Consider the following 19518-nt stretch of genomic DNA (forward strand, 5'->3'; position numbering starts at 1 on the left):
TGCTGTGCTCACATTGGCCACCTGGGGGCAGTATAACAAAAAGACAAATATACATGGTCAGTGGTAACTGTCAGGAAGCTGCTTTATTGTTTTTGTAGAGGATTAAGACCATATGCCTGTCTGTATTTTTAATAGGGATGTAACAATATCCAAACATCACGATACAATATTATCACGATATGAAAGTCGAGCTATTATAATTATCTTGATATTGTGGGAAGGTTGGCGATACAAAAAAAAGGTCATACTAAAAAAATACACACAATATTGTGCTTTTGTATATTACAGCAATGAAAAATATTATAAATATTATATATAAAAAATATACAAACATAATATATATATTGAGGCACTTATTTGCTAATGCAAGCACATATTGAGTTCCTCTACATATTGACTCTGTTCACAAGGATATTACGTTACCCTTCATCTGACCATTAGCGTGGATTTTAAACATAGGAGGGCCAAAACATGCATTAAAGTAAAGAATTTAATAAATATTTGCGTATGACATTCAGAATATTTGTTGATGTTATGACTACTGGGTCATTTTTTATTCATTTAAAATAATGCAATTAATAAACTTTTAGAAAAAGAGGGGAAGACGTGGAAGACGCCCTCATAAAATTAAATGTCGAAAAAATCAACATATAACAGGTGCTCCTCAAATTTGGCGGGAATTTTTGTTGTTGATAGAAAGCCTTTTTAATTAAGTGATTAATTAAATTCTAAAATGTGATTAATTTGATTTTAAAAATGACAGCTCTAATTTTTCATAAAAATAAAATAAAAATATTTGCCTACGTGTGGCTCCACTGTTTGTGTTAAAAACTTAAAACAATCTCAACATTGATGCTATTCGTTAGCTCGTCAATGGCATTTTGCATTGTTTGTTAGCTTTAAGCTAAACGGACGAAACTGAAGCTACAGTATGTTCTTAAAAAATAAATAAATAAAATCTGACTTTATTGTATAACTTCTCATTCATAGCAAGAGTGAGTGTGTCCAATTTTAGACTGTATTTCCACTATTTCATGACGTAACTGGTCAATCACAAAAAAGCCCAGTACCAACTAAGTAGCTAAAACTAAGTAGCTCTTCTGATTCTGAAAAGGGGGCATGGTAGCAACAAGGGACAATAGCCGAGTTTATGATGTGACTAGTGTGGGTTGGAGCCCCTTTTGAAGCTTCTTTGTTGTATAAAAGAAATTGCTGGTTGTCACTCGCATGCCTTTAGCGGTCCAGAGTGGCACAAACACACACTCAGCTGGTTAGCGTCTGTGGCTAGCTGCATTTGTAGGACATCCCACGCCGCAGAGGGAGGCGGGTGGGGGGAGGAAGGGGAGGAGGGAGTTTCCTGGCCATCTGTTGGCTCCTCTGACCTACTATCTGTCACAACTGGAATGGCGCCCTTCTTTGGCACACATCAGCCTGCCTCTAATCCCACTGTTTGTCTTGTACGCACAACAACATGTCTGCAGGCTGAGGTGAAAGTGTGACGCTGTCAATCAGGTGCATGTGTCACTACCGTGCAAAAAACCATTAGCCCACGAGTAACATCTTCAATCAGGAAGGCTCCGGACACAAAGTCATGAGTGGATGAATGCTGCTGAATGCATACAAGTAGAAGGCCTTATTTTGTGTGTATGTGTGTGTGTGTGTTTGAGTAATCCACATGCTTCTAATCCCGCTAAATACAAAGGTAACCTCAATCAAAAACCTCAGTGCTCGTCTGTCAGCACGCTCCCATTCATTATGGCTTTACTTGGGCCAACGTTTTGCAGCATGAATAAAAAATGTTTAGTCAACCAATAAATTATAATTAGACACAATTAGATGACTGTATTTTATATGTTATTCGATAAAACGGTTTATTATAGGACCACTTGGGAAAGTTATGATGAGTAATTACTAGTGGTGCGCCGATCAATTGGCCACTTCAATTTGAAAGAAACAAAGAAAGTAAAAAATATTTTTTGTATAATAAAGGATTTTTTTTTAAACTGAATAATCAATTAATTAAAAACAAAAAACAAACAAATAAATAAAAAATAACTGTTAGTGTACATTTTGAAATTGAAAAAAATATTTAAATTTTTCAATTATGCAGGGATGTGATTTTTCCGCTAATTCGCGGAATATCGCTTTTTTTTATCTCCCCCCCAAAAAAAAAAATTCCGATTTTTATTTTATTTATTTTTATTTTTTTAGTAGTTCATTGTGTATGCACATGACTCCGACAGATAACCTCTTCTGCTATAACAAAGACATTTGTGGTATGCTCTAATATGAGTTACTTTTCATTTGGTCATGATACAATTATTTGTTCATGAAATTTGAACTCTTCAACATTATTTATGTGTTAACTTAGTAATCACATTAGTTAGATATGATGATATTCTCAGTGATAGTTTTTAAAAGCAAAGGCAGTCCAATGTTTTTGAATGTGACTGATTTTGAGTTGACTAAAACTGCCATTTTATATGGGATAGTTCAATATACATTGAAAATTTATGCTGTTGTTTTGGCCCCCAGACCCCCGGCTAAATTTTCAGATAATTTCACTTTGGTCAAATCACATCCCTGATTATGAAATTATAATTTCTGTGGTTTAAAAAAAAAAGCAAACAACTTATTTTTATTTTATATTATTTTTATCCAGAATGAAAGATCTGCACAATTTGTCATGGTGTTCATTGAAATATATTCTATTTTAATTTTCATGTATGTAGGCCAGTCATTCTCAAACTGGGTGGGGAGGGCAATGTGGCCCCAGAGAACTTTTTTTTTCTTTTTCTGTACTAGGATGTGTAATTGCAATGGTAACGTCATTGCCAGAGAGTACGCAAGCGAGTATTCCTCCTCTGCAGAGATATTTGCAACAATTTCATAGGCTATTGATACTATTTATAGTCGCGGCGGAGTTGAGGGAGCACAAAATATTTTCTTTTTCCTGGAAGGCAGTTTGACCAAAAAATTCATTGAGAGGCACTGCTGGTTCAATTCATTTCTGATCTGTGGGCCTAAAGTTAACTTGAATAATTTAGAGTTCGATATTCTCAATTGTGAATTAAAATAGATTTCACATTCATGTGAAATGTATGGGGAAAAAGAATGGATTTATTTATTATGTATTCATTTTAATTGTATTTTACTTGACAGTATTGGATTTGTTATAATTATTTATTATTATTATTATTACATTACTTCTAATCTGCATCATGTCACCCGTGTTTCTGCACACGACCTGTGTTGATTCAGGGCAACTGTAGGAAGTATTAAGAAACGCGCACTTCCTCGAGCCCCCTTATAGGCTTTTCTTGGGGTTAAGTGAGATTTAAATGAAGAAGCAGAGCCTTGTTGAGTGTTCAGCGATGCATGCAAATACAATCATACTGTAAATCTCTGAAAGGAGAGGGGCACGGGCGGGGGCTGCTGTCAAACGTGACGAGCTGGTAGGGTTGCTATGGAGAAGAAGAAAAACTGTAACGCAGATGGACGCACCTTTTTTGAAAAAAAAAAAAAGAAAAAAGCGAGAGATGCACAAACAAAGTGAATACAAAAGTGTGAACATGTCGCCGGAGTGAGAAGAAAAAAATGTTTGTTGAGGAAAAACGAGATTCCGTCCAATCAGGAGCACTTGAGTCGTTGTGACTAGTCGAGCATGTGAGGTGCTGCATGCATAATTACCTCCTGTGTGTGTGCGTGTGTGTGCGCAGCTGCGGGAGGCCTCCATTAGCATGCTGGAGGTGCTTATGTAAACGACCACGCTGTTAAAAAGAAGCAGAATGAATGTGGCATGTTGAAATACGCTCCTTGGCGTGAAGCAGCTTTAGACCTCACCTGAGCAAAATATTCTATTATAAAATGACAAGAGTGTGAAATATTTCACTTTTATTTTTTTTTATTTTTTATTTTTTTTTTTACAATACTTGTTGATTTTTTTTCTTACATTAACAGGGTTTTTTTAGATGCATAATCCGTCTGTTTCAGGAACTAAAGTAGTTTGTTGTTTTAAAAAATATATATTTTTTTTTGTAAACTTGCTCTTCTCTGTTGCAACTATGTCACTAGAGTGTAAGTAGTGCACGGCAGCAAAGACACATTTTCAAGTAAGGAAGCCACAAATGAAAAATGAATCAATAAATTTGACTAATCCTCAGCCTGAAACGGAAGTGTAATCTAAAGCGTCTGCGTCCTGCAGGTGTTCGCCACCTACCCCAACGAGGACTACGACAGACGCAACGAAGATGTGGACCCTATGGCGGCGTCCGCCGAGTACGAGCTGGAGAAGCGGGTGGAGCGGCTGGATCTGTTCCCCGTGGAGCTGGAGAAAGGTGAAGCAGTGAGCGCCAATGTCGCTGTGCCGAGAGCCGTTCCTAATATTGTGACCCCTCCTCGTGCAAGAAGTATTTTTCCCGCAAAAAAAAATAAAAAATATATAAATGAACTTTGCCCTTCCTCAAGGAGCCTGACCTGCAACATCTCTTTTACATGAAGGTTTATTCATATATTTATAAGAGACTATTTTTAGAAGTGTGTACATACTTGACATATGTGACTTACAAGCTTTTGCTTTATCTCCCTTCCTTCTTGCGTGCAAGGGACTAGAGTAAAATGTTTTTTTTTAGTTAAAGTCATATATAAAAAAAGCGTACTATTAATAATTTCTTTTTTTTTTTTTTAAATCAGCATGTATTTTTGTCTAAAAAACTTTCTTTTAATATCACGACGTGATTATTGAAAAAAAAAACCTACCTTTGTAATATTTTTCTTGGGCAAATTTCAATTATTCTCATAGGCTTACGCCTACTCGTTCAAAAAAGACAATTTTATCAGTATAATGTTTTATTTTTAATATTTAACTCCCGTAAAATTTGCACCCTTTTTCTCTTGCAAAAATGACAATACAGTACTAGTAAGATTTTATTTCCCCCAAAATATATAACTGTACTTGGAAGTTTATGCTTAAATTTTCCCAGAAACATATAACTATAATCCTTATACCGCATTGCATTTCGCTTCAAAACAAAAACAAACAAAAAAACGGATTAAAGCCTTTTATCTGTAGGAAAAATCTAACACACTACTCAGATTATGATTATTTCCCTCTAAAAATATGAATTATCACACTCTCTCTCTCTTGCAAAATACTATTCTAGGCATTTAAAAATAAATAAAAATCCACAACTTTATCTTAGCCTTTTTTTTTCTTAAAAAGTGTACAACTTTTTTTCCTTCCACGGAAATAATTTCTTTTTTGGGGGGAACCATCCCTGACTTGTTTCTTGCACTATTACAGCTTTTTTTCTTTTTCTCAAAAGATTGACCTTTTACTTGAAAAACAATGACTTCATTCTTTGAGCTTCGTTTTCTCTAATATTCTTTCAATTCATGTAAGATTACAAAGTATGGAAAAAAAAAATCCCCTCAGAATAATGTAGATACAGATCTGTATAAGGATTTCTGAGACTCAGATCTGAAATGAGTATTAAGGCTGAACTTAATATAAAATAAAGAAGCAGTTAAATACCTTTAACTGAAGCCGGCTTGTCTCAACTTTCAGACGAGGACGGCCTGGGCATCAGCATCATCGGCATGGGCGCGGGGGCGGATATGGGCCTGGAGAAGCTGGGCATCTTCGTCAAAACCGTTACCGACGGTGGAGCGGCGCATCGCGACGGCAGGTGTGTGCGTGTGCTCTGGTGTCACCTCTTCAAACATCAATAACTGCACTTTAGAATATGTCCTTTGTGATTTGTACAATTTATGGACAAATGCTTTAGAATACCTAGAAGAAGTGATTTTAGGTGGTGACATCGCTCGTTGTGATGTGCTCCGTGCAGGATCCAGGTGAACGATCTGATTGTGGAGGTGGACGGAACGAGTTTGGTGGGAGTCACCCAGAATTTTGCCGCATCTGTGTTGAGGAACACATCGGGGACGGTCAAGTAAGATGACAACTCAAATATTCAAATTATCAATCATTTGAAATAAACATATTATTTAGTCACAGGATGACTCACACAATTACCCACACATAACCCAACCGCAAGAATAAAAAAAAGTCATTTTGTTGGCAGCCCACAAAATGCCCAATCAAAAACACAAGTGTGTAAATAAAATAATAATAATAATAATACAAGATTCTTAATATCAGCTGATTTAAAAACTAACTAGTGGCATGCTAATTCATCAAGCTAGCTTGAAAGACGATTGCTATATAATATTGCTGTCATTATTTTGTCTTTAAGTGTGTAAAGCAAGATAAAAGTACTAAAGTGACTGTGTATAAGCGGTTCGGAAAAGGAATGAATAAATGTTAGCCTGCCCCAGGAGAACCAATCTTTTAGCCACTAGCTGTGCTAGCTAGCACCTAGCCTAAAGGTGGGGGGAAATTATGTCTTTAAAGGAAACTAATTTAAACAACAATTATGACAAACCATAATTTGTGGGAAATTCCATGTAAAGAAATAATAGCAGTTATGTGGAATGAATGACTGTGTATATTTTTGAGTGAGAAAATAGCTTTTTGAATAAGTTAGCATGCTAACAGTAGCATTTTCAAAGCTTCTTTGAAACTTTCAAAACATCCTCACTACTTAAAAACGTTTCTTCTAGCTAGCTTCACATTCATGTTAGCACTAATGATGTTTTTATGCATATTATTTGCTAGAATGTGCCATTTTTTGCACCTAATCATCATCTTATAGCCTTAAATGCATCACGCAGCATCACATTGGTAGCTCTTTTGGCGTGATGGCGATGAGTCATTCATAATGGAGTGCAGCCGTTCTTGCTGTCGGGGCCATTGTGTGATTTTGAAGATCAGAGGCTTTCACAGACAGCTCATGCATTATGGATCATCATAAAAAACACGCTCGGGCCAACAAACATCAGGAAGTGTGTGCATTTAATTACCCGAAAATTGGAAGGCTTCACAATTCACGTCGTCTTCACTCTGCTCTTTAATTAAAGACTTTTTGTTCCCTTTGTAGTCACTGTAATGAACTCAGCTGAAAGAGAAAAGGGACAAGTAATTGACATTTGTTTGGATTTTTTTTCTTCATTATTTTTCTGAGGTCAAATAATGTGCCATTTTGAGGGCTTTCCCATTCACAAAACTAATGCCCACTACGGACTTTTTCAGCCTTTGAAGCCAATTTCAAGGTATGCTTATCAGTCTCCCATCTTGCTTTGAAGCAGCCATTTTATGGGTCACGGCCATTTTTTTTTTTTTGCAGGGATCCTTCAGATGAACTCTTCTTAAGATTTAGCTCCTTACAACTTATAAGCAATTTCAGCTTTTATTCTTACTACTGAATTATTAACTATCGTTCTGTGCAGGTTCTTCATCGGGCGTGAGAAGCCAGGTGAGCAGAGCGAGGTGGCGCAGCTCATCCAGCAGACGCTGGAGCAGGAACGCTGGCAGCGTGAGATGCTGGAACAGCGCTACAACCAGTACATGGAAGAACATGAGGTCCGTCCATTTTTTTGGGGGGGGGGGGGAGGATAAAAGTGCACATCTCGTTATTGTGGAATGTGCGGCAGGGCGGCAGTGGTTGTGCTGTGCCGGGGAAACGCTGAGTAATCCATATTGCTCACCCCCTTGCCGCTTCTCCTCCCCCACTGACACGGAATTCTGCCTGCCTTCTCAGATGGGTTGCCTCATCAATATTCAGCCGCAATTACTTCCACTTTGAGAACAGATGCGTGTATTTTTAAGCACGCACCGGTCAAAACATTAAGCACGCTTTACAAGTGAGTGAAAGCCAACCAGCATAACAAAGAATTACACCTTGTGTTTTATTATTGTGCCTGTCAAAGTGCACGGCATCTCAAAAAAAGAAACCAAAGCGCTAATAACCGTCCCTTGCGCGACTAGAACCTTGTTTGCCATCGCCTCGGTAACATGACGACTGCAAAATGGCTTCTCAGATTTACGTTGCAGCTCCCGAACGGTTGTTTCAGCGCTGCACGTGCGCGGAAACGGCCTTTTCCATTGGCGACAATAACAGGAAGTGACTCCTCCATTCATCGAGAGAGGGTGGTTCTTGAAAAGCATCAAGAAAGGGTGGAAGATAGAGTGTGTGTGTGGGGGGGGGGATGACGATGGCGATTTTGCACCATCTACTGGCTGTGTAGTGAACTCCATCTGTTTTTCCTGTTCCTTTTTTTAAAGCAGTGATTCCCTACCACGATGCAATAAATTCATTGTTCACATATAGTATGTACATTTAAGATGAGAATCATTACTTCATTATACAATGTTACCTTGATGTACATGTTTATAAAAAATATATATATAATTGTGAAAATCTATGTATAATTGATGCTAATTATTTTGTCATGTAAACTCTAAAAAGAGAATTGTTGAACCAATTTAAGATAATAAATTGAATTGTTGACCAACTTATAAAAATCGCTTCAAGTGGTAACACACGATTGAATTAAGTTAGCCCAAAGTGATTATATTAAGCTTAAGTGATCATGAGTTCATTAAACTTGATATATTCACCTGAATTAAATTAATCCAAAGTGACTCCAATCCAAAGTATTAATGAACTCATAATCACTTAAACTTAATATAATCACTTTGGACTAACTTAATTCGTTCGTGTGTTACCACTTGAAGCGATTATTTTTTTTTTAATTGGTCAACAATTCAATTTGTGATCTTAAATTGGTTCAACAATTCTCTATTTAGAGTGGCGGGTACCCAAATAAAGTGCACATTTTGATGTACGTTGAGGTTCTCACCGCTCTCGCCTCTGCAGGGCGGCGAGTACGGCACCGACGAGGAGGATGACGACGATGAAGACGTCAGTCCGCAGTACACGGGCGCCATCGAAGTGTTCGACTTGGCGGAGAACGAGGACCTGTCGCCGTTGGAGACGGACCCTGAGAAACTGGCCCATAAGTACAAAGAGGTGCGCGGGTCCACCACCACCTTGCACAAAAGGAATATATGGAACAACTAGAAATAATCTGCAGTCATAATTAACCATAAATGCAAATACAATGAAAATCAGCAGGCCCTTACACTTGCATATTCTTCCCTGATGTCCTCCCATTCAGCTCCAAATCAAGCACGCCGTGACTCAGGCCGAGATCCAGCAGCTGAAGAGGAAGGTACGCTGGATTTATCCACAGAAACGTCGCCGTTGCTCTCCTATGTTTCTTGTGAGGAACGATTTCTTTGCCCTCGCAGCTGCACCACGCCGAGCAGGACAAACAGCGCTGGCGCATGGACAAGGCGCAGCTGGAGCAGACCCTGCAGGAGAACAAGGACCGCATGGAGAAGCTGGAGGGCTACTGGATGGAGGCGCAGAGCCTGTGCCAGGCGGTGGACGAGCACCTGAAGGAGACGCAGGCGCAGTATCAGGCGCTGGAGCGCAAGTACAGCAAGGCCAAGCGGCTCATCAAGGAATACCAGCAGAAGTAAGACCAACGTGCGTCGCTCTTTAACTTCTTTGGAAACGTTGATTCTTACTTGGTCCTTCTGCAGGGAAATGGAGTACCTGAAGAAGGAGACACAGCGGAGCGCACAAGCAGGAGCCGAGGCGTCGCTTCTCAAGGAGGAGTCGGGTCAACTGCAGGAACAGGTTAGTCGGCAAGATTACTAAAGGGGAAAAGCATTACATGTGGTGGTCAAGATGCTCATTGAGTGGTATGGTCTGCAAAGTACTGCTAGAAAAGTCTTTGCAGCCTTTGGCGCCCTCTAGTGGTCTGTAAGGGGAATTTCAAAGCTCAATTAGACCAAACATTATGACCACAGTATCAATGTACAGTATGTCATAATCAATGCACTCACTCTTTTTTGTCTGTGATTAATAACTACTAATTTACAGAATATAAATACAGGATGACTACAAGTAATCCAAAGATTAAAGTGAAAGTCAAATTTAAACATTTCTTGACAATAATACATTATATGTGACTTCACTAGTCTAAACGTGACATTCTGATTAATAGTACATTTGTGGAGTACGAGTTATGAAGCAAAATCTAGCCATTTTTATTCATCTCAGGGGGCGGCCATTTCGTACTTGCTGTCGATTGAGGATAACATCGTCAGGCAACGGCCGATCGCAGCTCACCTGTTTTCTGAAGCTGCGCTGTGATTGGTTGTTACCTGAGACCTGAGCAACATTGACAATTGACAGCAAGTGGCCGCCCCCTGAGATAGATAAAAACGGCTCGATTTTGCCGCTTGAACTCATATTCCACTAACGCAATACTTACCAGAATACCATATTTAGACCAGTGTAAACAAATAAATAATTCCACGGTACGCTTGATCAAGTGATAGCGCCGCCGCCACCTATTGTTTTGGCATGCACATGACCAAGTGATGTTTATGCTCTCTGTTTATGAAGGTGGCTGATCTGGAGTGCCGCGTGGAGGAGCTGAAATCGGAACCGTTATAAGAAGCCTTTTGGGGGTATAAAAAAAAAAAAGGAAGGAGAGCACAACGAGGAGCTGCAGGGTATCTCTCGTCTACTCTCCATATTGAACCCTTTTTCTTTCAAACCTGGAGAGTATTTAAACCCTGAATCTGGTATTTTGGTGACATGACAGGCTGTCACTTTTTTTTTTCTTTCTTCCTATTGCCAAACAAAAACAAACCTTCCTCCCTTTCTAGTTTGGTGACTTTTTCCACACGTGACTACTGTATAGGTGTGGTTTAACAAGAGTTTTGAATGTTTGTCATAACATTTAACACATCATGTATAAACTAATTAGACAGGAGGGTTGTTGTTGTAAACTTGATGTGACGTGAGATTGACAATTGAGGTGCTTTGCCAAGGGATCAAAACTGGACTGATTGTAACCATGGCAACCACCCGCTGCCTAAAAAAAGTGTTTTGTGTATTATAATTTTTTTTTACACACAAGACTTGAAAAATATGAGTCCAGGCCTCCGTTCATCCATGACTACTAACGGGAGTGGCCAGTACCAGCAGAGGACATTTTACAGTCTGGAACCAGCAGCTGCAGCACGAGGAAAAGAAAAAAAAAAACAATTCTACACACACTGCCTGAATTGAACGCTACACGCCTGTGTCGCGCCGCCGCCACCACCATCTTTGTAGAGCTCAGCTTCTATTTTAACTTTGTATTTATAACACAGACGTGAGCGAAAATGGTGTGTTATTTAAAAAAAAAAAAAGTAATATATCTGGATTACTAAAATGAAGAAAATCAGGCACGGTTGTGAGTATTTTTCCTAATAATAATAATAATAATAATAAGGCTTGTAAAGTGCACATGCTTCGCATTGTGTGTTTTGTGGATTAAATGGTCAACAGTGGTGGACAAAGTGCGTGTTTTTATTTCAACTTGCCAGAAGTAGGGATGGCCATTCAGTTGATCAAGAAAATTAACGTTACATAAATGAAATATTTGTATACAACTGACAGTGGCATTTGAAAGTATTCAACCCTCATCAATGATAGCTCCTGAAAATAACATAACACCATTTATTAAATGTAAATGAGTGCAACAGCATGCGTTGAACAAAAATAATGCTGACTGATAGCGGAGGTCTGCGCGGAAGGAGCTCATGTCCCGTACTTCTCTGCACCAGTGGGTCACATGATGGACTTTTCTTTGTTTGTGACATATAGTCACAGGCATAATAATGAAATGCTGTTCTACTAGATTTCAAAAGGTATGTCATTTACCTGTGTATTGACTTTTTGTGACAATTTATTTTGCTGGGGAGAGATTTCTTTCGGTAGAGTAGGGATGTAACGATATCCAAATGTCACAATACGATAATTATCACAATATTGTGGTGGTGTTGTCAATATTTATAAATTTTTTTAAAAAAAGCTCATAGTACTATATACAGTACTGGCCAAAGGTTTGGACACACACACACACACACACACATCTCATTCAATGTGTTTGCTTTAATCTCATTACTATTTATATTTTAGCTTCTCCTCAAAACTAAGAATGAACATGTGAAGTTAGGAACTTAAAAAAAAATAAAAAAAAAAAAAAAGGTAAAACAAACAAAAAAATGTTTTAGATTCTATTTTTTTCAAAATAGCCACCCTTTGCTCTGATTATTACTTTGCACACTCTTTGCATTCTCACCAACGGGAACTCCTTCAATGCTGTTGGAAAACCATTTCAAATACTACTCTTGGAGCTCATTGAGGATTGAATGCCCCAAAAAATCAACAGAGACTATTTTGAAGAAACTAGAATATTAATACATTTATAAATCATACATTTTAAGTACATAACACCAACGTGGTTCAACATTCATAGTTTTGATGACTTCAGTGAGAATCGTCAATGTAAATAGTCATGGGAATAAAGAAAATGCATTGCATGAGAAGGTGCGTCCAAACGTTTGGCCTGTCCAGTACATTCTGAAATCTCGTGGAAGAGCATAACTGTACTGCTTGTCACTATAGGTTCTTGGTACAGATAGATGAACGATACATTATTTGCAGTAAATAAAAAAACTTTGGGAGCAATTAAAGTTCCCGCAACACACCTGACGATCTCTTACCGCATACTTGCTGGCAAACTAGCTTGAGATGGACTCAGAAGCACCATTGGTGGTTGTGGACAACATGCTGGACATCCCTAAAATGCACAGAACTGATTTTTTTTACAAATGCCAAAACAAAAAAAAATCCAAACCTGGCTGGTTGACTGCAGTGAATAAATAATATGTCTTCTGTTAGGTGTGCATCTTCCGGGTGTGCCTGCGCAGATGATAGTTCCTGGAGAAGCTCTTCCCGCACACGCTGCAGGTAAACATGCGCTGCCCCATGTGCAGCATGCGGTGCGCCTTGAGGCTCTGCGGGCGGCTGAAGCTCTTGCAGCACTGCTCGCACTTGTGGGGCCGCACGCCCGTGTGCTTGCGCTCGTGCCGCTTCAGGTCGCCCGACTGGCGGAAGCTCTCGCCGCAGTGCGTGCACAGGTAGGGCTTCTCGCCCGTGTGCGTGCGCAGGTGCACGGTCAGCTGGCTGGAGTTGGCGAAGCCCTTGGCGCAGTGCGGGCAGCCGTAGGGCTTCTCGCCCGTGTGCGAGCGCTGGTGCTGCTTCAGCGTGTAGTGGTTGCCGAAGCCCTTGCCGCAGTCGCTGCAGAAGTAGAGCACCTTCACCTGTTGAGAGCACGGGTGGCTTTTGAAGGCTTTGGCGTTGCTGTAGACTTTGTCGCAGCGGGGGCACGTGAACACCTCGCCGTCCTGCTCCTCTTCCGGCTGATACATTAGGCTGTCGGCCAGGTATTCCGCCGGGTGGTGCCTGCGGACGTGCTTGGCCAGGAAGCTCTTGGCGGTGAAGGAGAAATGGCAGTGGGCGCAGGAGAAGACCTCCGTGGTGCAGTGATACTTCTTGCAGACGTTGGCGCGCTGGTGCTGCTCCAGGCCCGCCGGCTCCACGAAGACCTTGTCGCAGTGCTCGCAGCGGCACGGCGGCACGTTGCGGTGGACGGACCACTCGTGGCGGCGCAGGAGGGCAAACTTGCCGAAAGTCATGTCGCAGTGGGTGCACGTGTGGCGTTGCTCGTTGCACGCGTGCGCCCGCAGCTCGTCTGGGTCGACGTAGCTCTCATTGCAGTAGTTACAATGGAAGAACTTGCGTTTCGAGAGCTGGTTGATGGTGGACATTTTGGATTTGGAGGCGTGCCGCCGTGGCCTCAGACAGGGAAGCCTCGGGACTGCCGCCGCCGCCACCGAGGGTTGCGGGGCGGAATCGTGTTCGTTCTGCTCTCGGATCTCCTCTGAGTGACTGGCGCAGACGTGCAGCTGGAGAAGGTCAACAGTGGAGAAGGCGAGCGAACACTCGGCACAGCTAAATGGCGTATCGGCGGGCGTCCCGGGAAGACGGCACGGTCTTTGACGGCCTGTGCGTCGCGTGCGGTGGCGCTGCAGGTGACGGGTGAGGTCGCTGCACTGGCCGAAGCACCGCTTGCAGAGGGTGCACACGTACGGACGGATTTTGTCGTGCACCAGCGCTGTGTGCTTCTTGAGGAATACTTCGTTACGGAAACGTTTCCCGCACTTGGAGCAAATGTGGGGCTGCTGGTCCACTTCCTGCTCTCCCGCCTCACTTGCAACCTCGTCCTTTGCGTCACTAAGATGCTCACTCATTGTTACATCCAATGTATTGGAAGCTTCTTCTTGGGAGCCGCCGGCCAGCTCGCCATTTTCCATCTTATCCGTCCTCTCTTTCGTTTCGCCGAGCTTCCTGTGAACGACCTGGTGTCGGACCAAACCTGACGCCTGGCTGAAGCTACGGCGGCACAGCGTGCAGCAGTAGGGCCGCCTGTTGCCATGCACACACAGTTTATGCCTCTTCAGGTGCGACGCCTGCTTGAAAGTCTTACCGCAGTCGGAGCAGGCCATCGACATGACTGCATTGTCTGGAAGCGGCGGCGGGGCGGGAGCGGAGATCTCGGCATCGGTGGTGGGATTTTGGAGCTCGGTTTCATCGGGGGGGGATTTCAGTTGTTGATTTGAGTGGAAGCAGTCGGCGTGGCGCTGGAGAAAGGCCTCGGTGGTAAAGGTTAGCTCACAGTGGACGCACACCAAGACCTGAGATGCAGCAGCAGGGATTCTCTCTGCTATAAAAGGAGGAAATAAGGACACTTTAATACAAATTTTTAATTTCAATTTATCTATACTTAACGTGACTAATAAATGTTTATTTAAAATTCTAACATAATATATAATGAATATAAAAAACAACAAATATTTTTGTATTAAATTATATATGTATAAAATTAATAATTTCAATTTCATTTTGATGCATTTCAATTTTCAAAGTAATTTTAATAGATAATTTTACTATATTCTAACCAACACATCACCAATTTGTAACTTCTTGAGCCTTATTTCATTTTAAATAAAAAAAAATAACCTGCAGTCTGGAGCTTGGTCAGCCATACTTGCATCCAGGCATCGCTGAAGTGTGCGAGAAGCTTGCCGCTGGGCCACACCAGCAACTCTTCTCCGGCGTTGACGCTACGGCAGCAGTGGTACAGGATGCTGTCTTTGTACTGCACTGCCAGAAGATTGCTCTCTTCCCTGTTGCGAGCACGGTTGACATACCTGGCACCAACAGCAATAATTACGTGCAGGTCAGCATTATTTGAAAAATAAATAAAAGCTATCTATCTATCTATAGGATGCCTTTTTTTTAAAGACATATAGAGTATTCACCATACCAGAGTTAGTCTGATTGTTTTAAATGAAAATTACAAAATCTTACAACAATTTTGTTGTACTTTTTAAACACTGATTTATTTATTTAAATATAGAAAATATTGTAAGAACATCACATGAAAAAAATGTTAATTCCAACAAGTTTTGTTTTCATCAAAAAACACTTTTCAAAAATGTGTTTGCTTGTAATAATACAGCTTTCATATATTAGCATTTTTAAGTATGAAATGAAAACAATAAATATACCTCATCCAGTTTGACAGAGATTCTGTAGAGGCATCAATGTACTCATAAGCATCTTGTCCTTTGTAAATCTGCAAAATAAACAAAAAATTTCAGTACTAAACCATATATTTATCTATTTAATCTAACAAATACTACATCCACCTCCCAGGAGAAGTCACTTTCGATGGCGTTCTCCACGGTCGTCTCTTCACCCTCAAATGGTCCGAAATGCATCCCAGGAGCAAGCGCTGGCCCGTGATTGATGACACCGACACCTACGCCGGGAATACTGGAGCGGCCCACCGTCAGGCCGTAGGGCAACGTCAATAGCGCCCTCTCTGGGACGCCCACGCTTGTGGGAAAGTCGAGGATAAAAGATGGGCCGCCGGCCTTGAAGGAGTCGCTCTGGTCTTGAAATAGCGCAAGACACTCGTCGCAACCTGGACAACAGAAAACAAATATTCATGTGTATGTTTAGGCCATCATTAGAACGGCGATGCTTATTTGCCCTCCTTACAAAATCCTTCTCCTGCTTCTCCATTACCGACCAGCAACTTCTGGATTGGTGGAATCACTGAAAGGTGAAATGGAGAGAACGTACATGATTATAGCACGTTGTTAAGCGTCTCTTTAGATCGTTCCACACTACTCACAGCCACTCAGGTTGCTTGTATGATTCTACTTTAGCGTACCTGCTGTGTCGACGCTGTCAACGGGCAAGTAGCCTTCTATGACAACAACCTGCCCGGTGGACTCGACCCACTCCGCGGCGCTGGTCGTGCACGACATTGGGGCCGCGCACTCTGTGGAAAACACAATGTGCAGTTTTTGATGTTGTTGTTTTTGCCTTTTACGAAGAGCGACTTAAATTACTAAAGCTGCCTTACCTTTAAGCTAGCATGTTGGCGAAGTTGTCGTGGAATGTCAAGATAATCTCCTCAAACTGACCACAGACCCTTAGCTACACTGGACTTCGTGCGTGTTGCGTGTCCCTGTTGAACCAGTAGCCGATTTTCAAAGTTGGTTTATTCAACAACGTCGCTGTTTCTACATGGACGTCAGTTGAGTTTGTAAATTAGCGGCAACACTGTTCTACTAACTACTACAACACCGGAAGTGTTTACCTCTTACCCGGAAGTTGACAGATGTCCATTTTCGGAATAAAAGCTTTTGCAACTATAGATACAGCCTACTCAAACCTTTACATAGCTGGCCGATCATAAGGTATAACTAAAAGTGTGTTAACCAGTTTAATTCCAGATATTTACATGTATCGAAGCACACCCGGTGCGTGACTTATTTTGCCAACGACAAAAACACCAGCAAGCTTGGTCGCGCGTTTTACCCGGAAGTCATCTGGTGTAGATTTTCGGAATAAAAGTTTCCACAACTTGGTCAGTAACCTAATAAAAACTTTTAGCTAGCTGTCAGAAATTATTCAGAAGATAGATTGACTGATGGCAGGTTAAATTACGGACACCGTTTCGTTTTTTTTGCCATTTAAGACAAAGACAACAGGGATAAGGGTAGATTTCCTGAAAAAAAAAACATACGCATACACAATTTCTACCTTCACCACACACGTTTTTGTTTTTTATTCATTTTTTTTTAAATTAAGGAATTATTATTTTTTGGCATATCAAATATTGTTTTCGACACATAGCAGTGATAATTAAAACAAATACTGTGGGGTACATTATAGCAGTGACAATAAAAAAAATACTATGGGGTACTACTGAGCATGAGCTGCCTTGACGTCCTTGTAAACTGTTGTAAAAGTCCACTTTATATGTATCAAGCCAATTTAAGCAAAAATATTTCTAAAAGTTAAAATGTGCTGAGTTTGCCTTGCATGTTGCTATCAGAGGAAGGTGTGGAAGACCAGTGTCTTCAGACTGGCGCGTCTTGGGCTGTTCCTGTTTGTCATCTTGGAACACCTCCCAAAGATGAAGAAGGGGAACCATAGAGTGGGCCGCTTACACCTGCGAAAGTTCAAGGAGGCGGAACAACGTTGCACAAGCTCCACGCTGATGGCGAACTGCGCCGGCGCCCATTGGCATACACGCACCACGGTCACCGAGGTCACGAATCCGCACCTGTGCGGAGACATGCCGCGAAAGATGCGCTCCCCTGGCTGGGTGGGCGCGCTCCTCTCCCACACCACATTGGGCTCCTCTGCGATGCTCATGCCGCTGAGGTTGCACAGGGCTCGGAGGCATACTTCTTCTAAGGCCTCGTTGCCAGGGAACCGCAGCAGGACGGCGACCAGACGTGGTACCACCCCTCTGCGCAGTAACAGCTGCTGATACTTACCTGATGGACACCAAATAAAAACTTGATCTCTCTTTATGTTCCTTCTATGTTGTTTTTAGTCTCAATACTGAAAGATATTATAACATTTTTAATACCTAATTTCATATATCAACTATTGTTACACATTATGAACATTTTAATTCTTCACATTAACCTTGTCGAAATGTTTTGTGTCCTGAGCAGAGCACATGATGTTGACCTCGTATGGCCTGGCCTTAAGCTGGGACATACTATTTAGTCTAAAAAAGTTCCTTCTCAGCACTTTGTGCGAAAACACATTTATCCCTTGAACCAGAATTTGTCTAAAAAACACACACACTCCTTAGGCTGGTACACACTGATTGGTCCAAAATTCCTTGTTTTATTTGTACACGCACATCTCGGTCATGAAAACAGAATTAGTTTTGAAATAACACACACTCTTTAATTTCTTCATCAGTCACGGCCACCGTAAATTTGATTCAACTTGTTTGTGAGATTTTGCTATGGGAAAATCCTTCAACTATATAACACATTCTGTCTCAAAAACATCCACCTGACCTTGTTTACGCCATCTGCTCACGGAAAAGTACCAGAGAGTATGTTTAGTCTACAAATGAAAAGGAGGAGGTCTTTTTAACTATAAGAAGCTATTGTACACGTAGAAGAGCACATTTGACGCTCTGAAATCCCACGTTCTTTAAGTGATGAAATCGGAAGCTGTTATCTGTCTCCAGAGATCTCTGATTGATTAAAAATCATTTTTGCAAAGGTGTATTTTTCTTGCATCAAACCTATCCTCATTTTTGGAACACGCAAAGAGGACAAAATTATTTTATTCCTCTTCAATACTCACAGCTGTCATAAGAAACACGAGTGATGGCCTGGACTGCGTGCCTCAGCAGGTCCTGGTCCGCGCTGGTCAGCACAGACAGCAGAGCCGTAATCAGGCCGGCATCTCCGAAACCTTTACGGATCACCGCTTCACAGACAGGAAACAAACGATTGCATGTCAATAAAAGCAATTCAGTTCACTTCAATTTGCCAGGGCACAATTTGGATCTCGTGAATACTGACTTACATTCCTTGGCAAGTTCAGCCACCAGTTGGGCTGTTAGCAGCACCAGAGGTCCTCTTCCCCTCAGCAACAGCGCCAAAATGGGAAGAATCCCACTGATGACAACTTGCTCAGCGGCACCTTTGTCTGGGCAGATGCAATACGACTTAAAGCAACAGCGGCATGTTGAAAACCCCGGTTTCGGTTTTCAGGACTCACTCCTCTCCTGAATGTTCACCAGCACGGTACACAAATGAGGCTTCAGCTCATTTTCGATCCGCTCCAGACCCAGCACCCGGATGGCACCTAACGCATTGTTCAGGTTCTCTGTGGGGATCACAAACGCATGGAGACCATATACACACGCATGTCATGGTAGACACTCACCGTTTGGCGTGGAGGGTTGCAGACTTGTCTTGTGTTTGTCCCGGTTGGCACTCTGGTATGTAAATGTCAGCTGCATGTTGGAATGTCCCATCCTGTTTTTTTTTGTTTTGTTATTCCAACTTATCTCCCTTTTCTATCGCGTGGCATTTCCAGCCCTCGTCAACGCTGAAAAAGCGTCTGGCGTTCCCGCCGGCTCTTGTCGGTGTTGTTGGCGTTAATGCAAATCCCCGCCCACCCCCCCTCAAAGCTTCTCTCTCGCCATCTGGACGTGCTGTGCGTGTACAGTACAGGTATTAGCGGCCAAGCTGCCGCGGGTATTTTGACCAGCCTAAAACCTCCCACGGTGCCTCGGGAGCCTTCG

The 19518-nt window shown here is 41.6% G+C and overlaps 4 protein-coding genes and 1 long non-coding RNA gene across 5 annotated transcripts in view; 1 reads left to right on the top strand and 4 right to left on the bottom strand.

Moving 5' to 3' along the window:
* The window catches only part of sgca (sarcoglycan, alpha), an 18987-nt gene extending 13048 nt beyond the window's left edge, over window positions 1–5939 (bottom strand). The window contains exons 1-2 of the mRNA XM_077551118.1: window positions 5792–5939; window positions 5534–5714 (exon numbers count right to left, since the gene is read on the bottom strand). The gene's annotated coding sequence lies outside the window, so the exon portion shown is untranslated. The remainder of the gene's footprint in view (window positions 1–5533; window positions 5715–5791) is intronic.
* Window positions 1–11314, top strand: part of LOC144038549 (neurabin-2-like) — an 18857-nt gene extending 7543 nt beyond the window's left edge. Inside the window, exons 3-11 of the mRNA XM_077551117.1 lie at window positions 4205–4337; window positions 5567–5687; window positions 5847–5951; window positions 7348–7480; window positions 8778–8930; window positions 9079–9132; window positions 9212–9441; window positions 9509–9605; window positions 10380–11314. Coding sequence (XP_077407243.1) covers window positions 4205–4337; window positions 5567–5687; window positions 5847–5951; window positions 7348–7480; window positions 8778–8930; window positions 9079–9132; window positions 9212–9441; window positions 9509–9605; window positions 10380–10430 — 1077 coding nt within the window. The 3' untranslated portion in view covers window positions 10431–11314. The remainder of the gene's footprint in view (window positions 1–4204; window positions 4338–5566; window positions 5688–5846; window positions 5952–7347; window positions 7481–8777; window positions 8931–9078; window positions 9133–9211; window positions 9442–9508; window positions 9606–10379) is intronic.
* LOC144038553 (uncharacterized) lies at window positions 6964–9336 on the bottom strand. The gene is made up of 3 exons (XR_013289241.1): window positions 9044–9336; window positions 8761–8950; window positions 6964–7016 (listed from the first exon to the last, which is right to left on the bottom strand). It is a non-coding gene; the product is annotated as an uncharacterized LOC144038553 (long non-coding RNA).
* LOC144038548 (histone-lysine N-methyltransferase PRDM9-like) lies at window positions 11313–16796 on the bottom strand. Its single transcript, XM_077551116.1, has 8 exons — window positions 16546–16796; window positions 16309–16413; window positions 16114–16224; window positions 15939–15995; window positions 15584–15861; window positions 15443–15510; window positions 14892–15082; window positions 11313–14595 (listed from the first exon to the last, which is right to left on the bottom strand). The coding sequence occupies exons 3-8, from the start codon at window positions 16208–16210 to the stop codon at window positions 12707–12709; spliced, it is 2580 nt and encodes an 859-aa protein (XP_077407242.1). The 5' UTR covers window positions 16211–16224; window positions 16309–16413; window positions 16546–16796; the 3' UTR covers window positions 11313–12706.
* Window positions 16797–17002: 206 nt separating this feature from the next.
* LOC144038552 (rap1 GTPase-GDP dissociation stimulator 1) lies at window positions 17003–19418 on the bottom strand. The gene is made up of 5 exons (XM_077551122.1): window positions 19158–19418; window positions 18990–19097; window positions 18795–18917; window positions 18570–18695; window positions 17003–17734 (listed from the first exon to the last, which is right to left on the bottom strand). Exons 1-5 carry the CDS (start codon window positions 19246–19248, stop codon window positions 17283–17285), a joined length of 900 nt encoding a protein of 299 aa, XP_077407248.1. The 5' UTR covers window positions 19249–19418; the 3' UTR covers window positions 17003–17282.
* Window positions 19419–19518: the final 100 nt, after the last annotated feature.

Source organism: Vanacampus margaritifer, chromosome 18, assembly GCF_051991255.1.
Source record: "Vanacampus margaritifer isolate UIUO_Vmar chromosome 18, RoL_Vmar_1.0, whole genome shotgun sequence".
Taxonomy (NCBI): Eukaryota; Metazoa; Chordata; class Actinopteri; order Syngnathiformes; family Syngnathidae; genus Vanacampus; species Vanacampus margaritifer.